Source organism: Schistocerca nitens, chromosome 1 (genome assembly GCF_023898315.1).
Source record: "Schistocerca nitens isolate TAMUIC-IGC-003100 chromosome 1, iqSchNite1.1, whole genome shotgun sequence".
Classification (NCBI taxonomy): Eukaryota; Metazoa; Arthropoda; class Insecta; order Orthoptera; family Acrididae; genus Schistocerca; species Schistocerca nitens.
In genome coordinates, this window is record NC_064614.1 from 500,026,319 (window position 1) to 500,039,339 (window position 13,021).

General features: G+C 40.4%; 1 protein-coding gene across 2 annotated transcripts in view; it reads left to right on the forward strand.

Annotated features, from left to right (window-relative positions):
• The window catches only part of LOC126252839 (uncharacterized), a 111,486-nt gene that overhangs the window by 11,012 nt on the left and 87,453 nt on the right, over positions 1-13,021 (forward strand). For both annotated transcript variants that reach the window (XM_049953789.1, XM_049953796.1), the window contains one exon: positions 3,889-4,013. In XM_049953789.1, coding sequence (XP_049809746.1) covers positions 3,889-4,013 — 125 coding nt within the window. The remainder of the gene's footprint in view (positions 1-3,888; positions 4,014-13,021) is intronic.

Consider the following 13,021-nt stretch of genomic DNA (forward strand, 5'->3'; position numbering starts at 1 on the left):
GCTTCTTCAAGGATGGAATTGACTGGCTAGTGTTACAATGGGATAAATGTGCCAATAGTTTTGGTGACTATTTTTGAGTGTGTGTACTATGTATAACTACATTTTTGGGTTAATAAAGTCATTACCGTTACTTTACACTAGTACAATGGGGATACTATCAAAGACAGTGCTGCCAAAGCAGAGTTATTAAACACAGCCTTCACAAAAGAAGACGAAATAAATATTCCAGAATCGGAATTGAGAACAGCTGCCAACATGAGTAACGTAGAAGTAAATATCCTCGGAGTAGTGAAGCAACTTAAATCACTTAATAAAAGCAGGTCTTCTGGTCCAGACTGTATACAATTAGGTTCCTTTAGTAGTATGGTGATGCATTAGCTCAGTACTTAACAATCATATACAACTGTTCGCTCGGATCCGTACCTAAAGACTGGAAAGTTGCACAGGTCTCACCATAATTCAAAAAAAGGTAGTAGGAGTAATCCAGTAAATTACAGGCCCATATCATTAACCTTAATATGCAGCAGGATTTTGGAATATATATTGTGTTTGAACATTATGAGTTACCTCGAAGAAAATGGACTATTGACACACAGTCAACATGGGTTTAGAAAACATCGTTCCAGTGAAACACAACTAGCTCTTTATTCACATGAAGTGTTGAGTGCTATTGACAAGGGATTTCAGATCGATTCCATATTTCTGGAAGGCTTTTGACACTGTACGACACAAGCGGCTCATAGGGAAATTGCTTGCGTACGGAATATCGTCTCAGTTATGTGACTGTACTTGTGATTTCCTGTCAGAGAGGTCACAGTTTGTAGTAATTGACGGAAAGTCATCAAGTAAAACAGAAGTGATTTCTGACGTTCCCCAAGATAGTGTTATAGGCCCTTTGCTGTTCCTTACCTGGATACTCTGCAAATCACATTTAAGTGCCCGGCAGAGCGTTCATCGAACGCTATCTATATAAACGGGTTGGGAGACAATCTGAGCAGCCGTCTTTGGTTGTTTGCAGATGACGCTGTCGTTTATCGACTAATAAAGTCATCAGAAGATGAAAACAAATTGCAAAATGATTTAGAAAAGATATCTGAATGGTGCGAAAAGTGGCAGTTTTACCCTAAATAACTGTTCACAGAATCAGTGCTGATCGTGGCGATAATATGACCATATCACATTATCTTGTTCTCCTTGCTGTTGAATATGTCGATGCTGTGAGACCAAGGAAATCCTCTCCTGTTGTGAAAATGAGTAACTTCTGAAGTCCACTTTCATCAGTTTCTTTTTTGAGATGGTTAAGAATAAAATAACTGATTCCATCTTGTTAGGAATGATTCATCTGTATTTTTCTCCATACCTCTTACATATTTCAGACATATTTTCTTCTGCTCTGAACATTCCCCTGTCTCTTGCTTAGTTTCGGTGACATCTTGTTAAGTCTCACTCTCATCCATGGCCAGTATCTATGCACTCTTAGCGATATGTGGAACACAAGATAAATTACGTGATGGTCACATTTATTGGTGAACTTGGATCAGTTTTCTGTGCCAGTATGCTTATAAAATAGTTGTCATAATGGCAGCCAGCCTTGCTGTGTCCTGCAAGACATGGTTACAGTAAACTGTCAGTGGTCCCTAAACTAGTTATGACTGTCGTGTACCCATCTGATGGCATACAGAAAGATTAAGGGATGTGACTACTGAACTAGACAACATACACTGCTGACTGTCAATATGACACCTCCACATCTCCCAATGGTCCCTTGCAACTTTATTGTTTAATCTCCGTCAAAGACAAGAAAAGGTCAAAATCAAAACACTTCAAGTTTCTATAGAAACAAATACAGCATAACTTATTAGCATCAGTTGGACCTCTCCAAGTCCATATCTTTTACTAACCACCACAGCTTATGTGTCCATGATTTGATATAATGCCTTTGCCTACGAAGCATGTACACACTCACGAAACGAAAACACTCATTTAGAACATTCGAAAATGACTAATCAAAATTCCACAAACTTGAAAACCTTTGAAAATTTCTCTAGTAGATCTGTAGAAATGTATTCAGACAGGCAAGGCAGTTTTACAGATTTAGCATTAGTATAGATGATAAATTGCCAATGGTCTTGCCGCAGTGCTAACACTGGTTCCTGTCACATCACCGAAGTTAAGTGCTGTTGGGCTGGGCTAGAACTTGGATGGGTGATCATCCAGTCTACCGAGTGCTGTTGAGAAGCGGGATGTACTCAGCCCTTTTGAGGTAAACTGAGAGGAGCTACTTGATTGAGAAGTAGTGGCTCTGGTTTCATAAACTGACATACAGCTGGGAGAGCAGTGTGCTGACTGACCATGCTCCCCTCCGTATCTGCATCCAGTGGCGCCTGTGGGCTGAGGATGACATGGCAGTCTGTCGGTACTGTTGGGCCTTCCAAGGCCTGTTCGGATGGAGTTTAGTCTTGTTAAGTCTCACTCTCATCCATGGCCAGTATCTATGCACTCTTAGCGATATGTGGAACACAAGATAAATTACGTGATGGTCACATTTATTGGTGAACTTGGATCAGTTTTCTGTGCCAGTAAGAAATTAGGACATGGGTGAAGCATACAGTATCTTGGGAAGCACAAATATAGACACAATTGAATTTGATTTAAACTGGAAGAGTGTAAGAGGCATATATAGAAAGTTTTGGTAAGTATTTTAGATCCAAAGTAAGAAGTCCCCTCGTTCCATCCTACCCTCCTTTCTGTAAACTGACTAGTTTACATTTATATTACCACGTGCTGAACAGCAGACAAAGTGGAAGTGGCTCTCTTCCCTGTCCTTACATGTTCCTTTCTCAGAAGTGCTCTTCTTCTGTCTCCACTTTCCTTGATGATGTGCTTCTTCTGTATCTTTGACTTCTTTTGTATTGTATTTCTGTGTATTTATTCTCTTGGATGCTTAGTCACTTTTACTGGTTTTACTTTGTCGTTGGTAGCTCTTTTTAATTTTTACGTTATGAATTGTATTTAGTAAATGGTTTTCTTCTATCACATTTTCCCTTCCTACTTCTTTCTCATTAGCATTTTAGTTCAAAATTAACTTCATTTCTAGATTATATGAACATATATATATTGTGCACCAGATAGGAAGAATGCAGCTAGTATTGTGATCAGTAATGTCTACTGGAAAGTGATGTGAAACTATGCCCAATAAAAAGAAATGAAGCCTGTGTGGAATAATTGATGTGCTAAATATAACCATGACTTGCTGTCTTTTGTCATTAAGTGTCCTCCTTCAGCAACAGTGCTGATAAGTTAGGAAATAATAAGAGGTTGGGAAATGGTCCATAGGGAAAGTTACTATCATGCAAAGAGCGGAATTAGTCAGTTGTCATTCATCAATATTATGCTCCAAACTCTTCTGCTCTTCAACCTAATCTTTGTTCAGGAATATCTGTTCTGTACCTCTAACTGGAATATAATGTCTGAGATGACGAATTACTCCAATTGCTTCTGTCTTTTCCTTTTTTTATTCTGCAAAGAATAAACTACTGATTGAGATATTTCTGTTGAGCACTTACATTGACGCAGTCTTAAAAAATTATGTATTTGTTGTGAAACTTACCAGTATGTTGTAGTGGTGAGACACTGGACTCGCATTCAGGACGATGAAAGTAGAAATCCTCGCCTGACCACCCAGATATTGATTTCCTGTGGTTTTCACAAAGCAATTAGGCAAGTGCTGGGATGATTTCTTTGAAAAAGATAGGCTATTTCCTTTCCTAGGCTGTGTGTGTTCTGTCTCTAATGAGCTCATCATGCATAGGACATTAAACCCTAATCTTCCTTTGTTGTGAAACAAAGAATTTAATGAAGTTGATAAGATTTGTGTCTGTGTTTCAGCTCGGAATATGTTTGAAGACGGCACATCAGTTGAATATAGAAGAAACCTCCTACAAGTATTGCGAAATTCACAGACCACAGCCGATGAAGAAAGGAGAAGTCGTACTAAGAGAAAGAAACCCCAGGTTAGTTTAATCTGTAATCAGTTGCACTATGTAAATGCATCTTTAATTCCTTGTAATTATTATATTTAATCTAACATTTATTTTATTAACATCTGCATGCTTGATTGTATTACAGTTCCTCACGTAATCTTTTATTGAGAAATTTTCTCTCATTTGTGAATGATATACATTGACGGAAAGATTGTTGGTTCCCAGACCCTAGATGCAGTATGTGCAAAGTTTCTTTTACACTTGACATTTTTCTCTGACAGTAAAATTTCATGAAATTGCATGCAAGCAAACAGAATATCTGTATCAGATGAAATATTCATTGACACTGTTCTGAAATTTGCATCACGTGTTAGTCATCTGTTAGTTTGCACATGATATACTAGGACAGAGTAGTAAATAAACAGAGCCCAAAAGTTGGTGTGAAGTTTGCAAGGAACCTCTTTGACTTGTATTGAAACAAATAGTCTTTAATTGTGTTTCTGTAAGAGTTCTGTTATTGCACAAGAGTAAGAAAGTAGCCAACTGACATAGTTCTATACTTGTCTACTGGGCAACAAATGAAGGTTAATCAGCCAGTTGGGAAACAAGTACATCTATAGCTTCATAGATACTCTACAAGCCATAGTAAGGTGCGTGGCGGAGGATACCCTGTACCACTACTTGTCATTTCCCCTCCTGTTCCACTTGCAAATAGGGCAAGGGAAAACAACTGTCTGCACATCTCCGTATGAGCCCTAATTTCTCGTATCTTATCCTCGTGGTCCTTACGCATGATGTATGTTGGCGGGAGCAGAATTGTTTGGCAGTCAGCTTCAAATGCCGCTTCTCTAAATTTCCCCAAGAGTGTTTCCTGTAAAGAACGCCACCTTCCCTCCAGCATCTCCCATTTGAGTTCCTGAAGCATCTCCATGTTCAAACCTACCAGTGTCAAATATAGCACCCCATCTGTGAATTGCTTGGTTTCTTCCTTCAATCTGACCTGATACGGATCCCAAACATTTAGGCAGTATTCAAGAATAGTTCGCACCAGCATCCTGCATGCAGTCTCCTTTACAGGTGAACCACTCTTTCCTAAAATTCTCCCAATGAACTGAAGTCTACCATTTGCCTTCCCTGCCACAGTTTTCACGTGCTTGATACACCACATATCGCTTTGCAATGTTACGCCAAGACATTTAAATGGCTTGACTGTGTCAAGCTGGAGATTAGTACGAGGATGAATCAAATATAAATGGGACTTTACTTTTTATTTAAATTCATTTATTGAAAAACTAAAGGCAATTATAATTTATTTTTCTACATGGAAATGCATTTGGTAATGCATTCGTTACAGCGTATGGGCAGCTTTTTGATGCCCTCATCATAAAAAGAACTGGGTCTTGTGACCAGCCAGTTGCGCACGAAGTCTTCCACACTCTTATTATCTTCAAATCATCGCCTTCCTAGAGCTTCTTTAAGCGGTCTGAATAAACTGAAATCACATTGCGATAAGTCCGGGCTGTAAGGAGGATGATCAACTGTAGTCCAGTGCGTTTACTGTAGCTTGGGGACAGTTAGAGCTGCAGTTTGGGGTCACGTATTATCATGGAGGAGGATGACCTACTAAATTGATTGGTCTCGTCTTTTGCGGTGATATGCAACTCTCGCCTTGTTCAACAGTTCCAATGATTGTGCACCACTCATGCAAAAAGTCAATTAGCAAAATGCCTCGCTGATCAAAAGAACCTGTTGAAAGAACCTTTCAGCTGACAGTTGAGTCTTATCTTTCACTGGTACAGTGTCCCCTTTCCTCCGCCAGTCCTTACTGGCTTGTTTGGATTCTGGAGTGTAGTGGTGAACCCATGTGTCGTCGCAGGTGACGATGTGACTCAAAAATGCATTGCATAACCTCCTCCTGCAAACCTTGCTGTAAGCCTCTGACAGACCTCCAAATGTCTCATCTTCAGATTTTCAGTCAAAAGTTTAGGGACCCACCTGGAACACACTTTACGGAACTGTAGGCCATTTGTGGTGATTGCTTGACAGATCCCCTAACTGATTCCGACTTTCGTGCAGTTTCTGATACTATCGCCCGTCGATCAGGTCAATAATGTCTTTAACAACATGAATGTTTTTGTCTGTAATGCTGGTCTGAGGACGGCGATCATGTTGCTGATTTTCCACACATTCTTGTCCTTCCTTGAAATTTTTATGCCAGGCAAACATATGCATCCTTGATAATGTTTTATCACCGAACTGTGCAGTCAATCTTTGGCAAATTTCTGCTGCTTTCAACTCCTTCACGAACAAGAAATTTGATAATTATGCATTGTGGTGCACCTGTTGCTCAGACATCATGAGCGTTACTGACAAAACAGCAGGAAATATCTAACAGCACACTCTCCTCACTTATAACGGTCCCGCCTAAGCATAGCAGAAACGCAGGGCCAGTCCTTCCTATTATTGATGTTCAGGAACAAACATCCCATTCATATTTGATCCCCCCTCATAATACTGTATCTGAACAGTACAGATTTGTTCTTCCTACTCATCAGCATTAACTTACATTTTTCCATATTTAGGACTAGCTGCCACTCATCACACCAACTGGAAATTTTATCCAAGTCATCTTGTGTCCTCCTACAGTCACTCAACTTTGACACCTTACTGTACACCACAGCATCATCAGCAAACAACCACAGGTTGCTGCCCACCCTGTCAGTCAAATCACTTATGTATATAGAGAACAACAGCGATCCTGTCACTTTTCCCTGGGGTATTACTGACAATACCCTTGTCTCTGATGAACACTTGCTGTCGATGACAACATGCTGGGTTCTGTTATTTAAGAAGTCTTTCAGGCACTTACATATCTGTGAACTTATTCCATATGCTCATATCTTCGTTAACAGCCTGGAATGCGGCACTGTGTCAAATGCTTTCTGGAAATCTAGCAATATGAAACCTGCCTGTTACCCTTCATCCATAGTTCTCAGTATATCATGTAAGAAAAGGGCAAGCTGAGTTTCGCACGAGTGATGCTTTCTAAAGCCGTGCCGATTCATGGACATAAGCTGCAAAGCCTCAAGAAAGTTTAGTATACTCGAACAGAGAATGTGTTCAAGGATTTGGCAGCAAACAGAAGTTAGGGATATTGGTATGTAATTTTGTGGGTCCGTTCTTCTATTTTTCTTATATACCGAAGTCACCTTCATTTTTTTCTAGTTGCTTGGGACATTGTGCTTGGTGAGAGATTCATGATAAATGCAAGCTAGGTAAAGGGCCAATGCTGTAGAGTACTCTTTGAAAAATCGAACTGGGATTCCATCCAGACCTGGTGATTTGTTGTTTTCAAAACTTTAAGTTGCTTCTCTACATCGGGTATGCTTATCTCTATGCTGTCCATATGGGAGTCTGTCCGATGGTCAAATGATAGTATGTTTGTACGGTTCTCCTGTGAGAACAATTTCTTGAATGTGAAATTTAAAACTTTGGCTTTCATTTTGCTATCTTCATTCGCTACACCAAACTGGTCAACAAGAGACTGAATGGAAGCCTTAGATCCACTTAGTGATTTTACATACGACCAAAATTTTCTCAGGTTCTCTGCTAGATCTTTCGCTAAGGTGTGCTGGTAGTTGTTGTTATATGCTTTGCGCATAGATCTTTTCACAGGTGGACGGATCTCTACCAACCTTCATTTGCCGTTGTTTGTGACCTAGAGTGCAACAGCCTCTGCTTCCTCAGCATCGTATGAATTTCATTGTTAAACCATGGTGGGTCTTTTCCAGCCTTTATCCACTTACTAGGCACATAACTCTCCAAATCACAATTTACAATCTGCTTAAGCTTTGCACATAATTCCTCTACATCCATCTTACTGTTACTAAGCGATGCCAATTCACTAAGTAAGGTGTTAATAATTGCTTATCTGACCTGTCTAGCATGCCCGCATCTCGTGGTCGTGCGGTAGCGTTCTCGCTTCCCACGCCCGGGTTCCCGGGTTCGATTCCCGGCGGGGTCAGGGATTTTCTCTGCCTCGTGATGGCTGGGTGTTGTGTACCGTCCTTAGGTTAGTTAGGTTTAAGTAGTTCTAAGTTCTAGGGGACTTATGACCACAGCAGTTGAGTCCCATAGTGCTCAGAGCCATTTGAACCATTTTGAACCTGTCTAGCAGAAACACCCTCCTGATTTATTAACTTTTGTTATCATAGATGCTGTAATGACATCATGATCGCTAATCCCCGTTTCTACACTGACATTGTCAATAAGGTCCAGCCTATTTGTAGCAACAAGTTCTAAGATATTTCCATTGCATGTGGGATGCAGAGATAGCTGCTTGAGACAGTTTTCAGAAAATGTGCTCAAAAGTATTTCGCATGACTGTCTGTCTGTACCCTGTGATGAATTCATAGACATCCTAGTCTATACTCGGCAGGTTAAAGTCTCTTCCAACTAGTATTGTATGATCTGAGTATTTACGCACTATTGACTGCAGACTTTCTTTGAATGATTGTAGACTGCCACAGTGGAATTGAGTGGCTGGTAAAAACATCCAACAATTAACTTAGTTTCACCTGCACTTGTTACAGGTGACTAGACGACTTCACTGTCACACTCAACTTTGACCTCAATAGAGACAATATTTTAGCCAGCTGCAATGAAAGCTCCCCCGCCTATGGCCTCTAATCTGTCTTTCTGATACTCGCTAAATATCTCAATGCTTTCCACTTCAGGTTTCATGCAGCCCTTGGTCCCAAGGATAATTTGAGTGCAAGAACTTTCATGGAGGGCTGTAAATTCGGGATTTTTATTATGAATAATTCGACAGTTTATTGATAAAATTGTGATAGTTGAAATGTCTTTATTCTGAATGCCGTTTGACTTCCCTTCCTTTGAATCAACTGGCATGTGGTCATCAGAGCATCTCGAACTACTGCCTATCCTAAAAGACCCTCATGTGCACTCCACAAGTACTTTGCTACCAGAGTAACTGCTTCCGTTCTGTAGTGCACCCCTGATGTATCAAGGGAGTCCTACAAATCCCCACATGATAATGCAGGTCCAGAAATCTGCAGCCAAGACCATTATAGAGTTGATGAAGCCTGCGGTTGAGGCTCTCCGACCCTGATCAATTCTGGGATGACGCTGCAAATTGCGAACATTCTTGCACCTCGCAGGCAAAGCCAGCAGGCTTCTCCATGTCCATCAGCCGCCTATATGAACTGACGATAGCCACAGACCCGTGCGACAGGTGTTGTCGGTGCCAATGTGAGCCATAACTTGCCGACGACTGCACCCAGCATGCTCGATAACCACCTCCATCTCCACGTGTTGGATGAGGCCCCCTGGCAGACATCCTGAGTGAACATTAGCTTTCTTCCCAGTCTTGAACACTATCTGTGTAAAGGGCTTCATAACATGCCTAACATTGGACTCCCAATAACCAGTAAACCCCTCTGCCTGTGTGCCTGCTCGTACCCTGCTGAAGGAGCAGCCACCTGTCTACCCACAGGATGAATGAGCGAGGCCAGGCAGCCAGTCTTCACATTGGCCTTCTGCCTCGAGTGCGCAAACACGTTACCGGCCACCACTCACCCTGCTGCAGGGGTGGATCCACCGCATCGTGTGCATTTGGCGGTGCCTCGGAAGCAGAGTCCGTGAGCAAAACAAGTGACACCTGAGGTGTCCCATGTGATGCACGAGATTCTCCGCCACTGCTAAACACCGAGGCAGCAGCCTGAAGGTGGTGGCTGTAGCCAACAGCATGTTCAGCTGTTCGCCAACTGCTGCCAGCTCCTCCTGCATCTCCACACCACATGCACACATCCTAGCCACCCTAGGAAGACTAGCTGAAGTAGTGAACTATAAATGTAGACAATCCTAGATATGCGACTTGCTAACCTCATGATGTGTCACCAATGGATGCTGATGGGTTAAAGAGCTACATAGTTGGCTGTTCAGTAAGCAACTGTTGCACTAAAGACTGAATTAATTTACACTTACAAAACGTGTGATTAGCCCTCTTTAACAGGGGAACATGCACAAAGGTAATAAATATACTATGTGAAAAACACAGAAAAGGATAAATACATGTTGCTCTGTAGATGCACTCGTATCACAACCAAGAGCTGGCACCTGACTGGCTTACAAAACGAATGGACGGTTGCTTTCAAAACAAAACGAGCAACTACTGCACTACTGACTGAATGAATTTACACTTCCAAAAATGCAATATTAACCCTCTCAAACAGAAAAACATGGACAAAAGTTATTAATTTCTGTTATACGTAAAGGTGAATAACATTCCTTATAATATACAAAAACATTCCCTTTTAGGAATAAAGACCAAGGAGTGCACTGTAAGATAAATAATGCTTTTGACTTCCATCCAATTGCCTGACTGCAGCTTTATCAAACTTCAGTTTGAGCAGTAAGCAAAGGTACCTCAGTCACAGAGTCATTCAAAGACAGCTTATCCTTGATAGCAAAGAAGTACTCAGAATGTACAGTAGTAGCAGGTGATGATTTTAACTTGCCCATTACTGATCGGGAAAACTATGCGTTATCGACAGTTAGGCCAGTCATCTGAAGTAATAAGGAAAAAAATTGTCTGACAACTGCCAACAGTTGCTCTAACAACTAGTCCCACAACCCACATTTGAAAGAAATAATCTCTCTCTCTCTCATTGTTCCTGACCATGAGTTGCTGTGGCTCTGTCTGGTTGAATTGAAAAGAAGAAAACAGAAAGCACACATTTCATATATGTATGAGAATTGGATGTACATCCTAATTTTCTTCTCCTTCCTGTATCTGTCCCTCTCCTCTTCCCCCTTCCTTTGTGTCTCTCCTCCTCATTTTCTCCCTCTCTCTGTCCATCCCCTCTACCATCCATCTTCTCTTCCACTTTCCCCTCCCTCTTCATCTTCTCTTGCCCCCCCCCCCCCCCCACCCCTCCCCACCCCGCCTCTCTCCGTCCATCTCCTCCTCTCTGCATTCTATATCAATTTCCTTCCACTACTCTGTCCATCTCCTCTTCCCCTTTCTCTCTGACCTTGCACCTTGTTTATTGTTATTGAAAATTTTGATAAGCCATAAATAATACTTTCCTGTTTCACTATTTTTTTTACAAACTTTTATTAGACTAATGTGTAAAAATCTGAAGTAAATTGGTAGAATCCTCTTTGAGGTTTGTTAACAATGTTTCCCATTTATGTATTACATATTTTTAAAAAATAGGTATATAAAAACTGTCACGTATTCAAAGGCAACATTGTGTCAAAATTTTGAAGCAGTTGGTAAAGAACTTTCGTAGATTTAAGATTGTGACAAATGAATATTTGAATTTTTTTCAGTGAATAACTTTTGAAGATATAATATTCTGAACAGACAAAATATTGCATTTTGATATAGATTTCCCTTGTAATTATTACATATATTGATCTGATGAATTACATTTTGCTGGGGAAATATTGAGTCTCAACTTTATCTTCGATAAGGATAGAAGCTGTTGAAAAATTTATAGGAAAATGCAATGCACTTGTAAAGAAAACTGCATGCAAGATGCTAGTGTGACTAATTCTAGAGTATTGTTCCCATGTTTGGGGTCACTGTCAAGTAAGCATAACAACAGACATAGAACGAATTCAAAGAAGCACAGCTAGAATTGTAATAGGTCAGTATAGCTCCTATGAAATTATAACAAAAATATGCGTGGAGGAAAAAAAGCATAAATCTTGTGAAATACTGTTGGGTAAATTGCTGGGTTAGTGACAGTCAGATGATTTTTAACATGTAGATATGAGGTAGCCAGGGGTGGTTTTTGAAGTATAAGTCTGGAATACTCAGAGAGATTTCATCCAAACTTGATATGCACAGGAGTTACTACCTGTGGAAAAACTGAAACATTGTGGTGCCAGGACACACATACAATTATAGATGGATTTTATTCCTTTTCCTGTCTAATGTAGGGTTGGGACAAGTAAGTAATTGGACGATGCCTCATTAACAGCTACTGTAACCTAAAAGTATCAGTTCTTCCAATAACCAGTGGAATAGTGAGGGTATATATATATATATATATATATATATATATATATATATATATATATATATATATATATATATATATATATATATATATATATATATATAGAACTGATACTTTTAGGTTACAGTAGCTGTTAACGAGGCATCGTCCAATTACTTACTTGTCCCAACCCTACATTAGACAGGAAAAGGAATAAAATCCATCTATAATTGTATGTGTGTCCTGGCACCACAATGTTTCAGTTTTTCCACAGGTAGTAACTCCTGTGCATATCAAGTTTGGATGAAATCTCTCTGAGTATTCCAGACTTATACTTCAAAAACCACCCCTGGCTACCTCATATCTACATGTTAAAAATCATCTGACTGTCACTAACCCAGCAATTTACCCAACAGTATTTCACAAGATTTACGCTTTTTTTCCTCCACGCATATTTTTGTTATAATTTCGTCTGCTTGTGTCTGTATGTGTGGATGGATATGTGTGTGTGTGCGAGTGTATACCTGTCCTTTTTTCCCCCTAAGGTAAGTCTTTCCGCTCCCGGGATTGGAATGACTCCTTCCCCTCTCCCTTAAAACCCACATCCTTTCGTCTTTCCCTCTCCTTCCCTCTTTCCTGATGAGGCAACAGTTTGTTGCGAAAGCTTGAATTTTGTGTGTATATTTGTGTTTGCTTGTGTGTCTATCGACCTGCCAGCGCTTTTGTTTGGTAAGTCGCATCATCTTTCTTTTTAGATATATTTTTTCCACGTGGAATGTTTCCCTCTGTTATATATAGAGGGAAACATTCCACGTGGGAAAAATATATCTAAAAACAAAGATGATGTGACTTACCAAACGAAAGCGCTGGCAGGTCGATAGACACACAAACAAACACAAACATACACACAAAATTCAAGCTTTCGCAACAAACTGTTGCCTCATCAGGAAAGAGGGAAGGAGAGGGAAAGACGAAAGGATATGGGTTTTAGGGGAGAGGGTAAGGAGT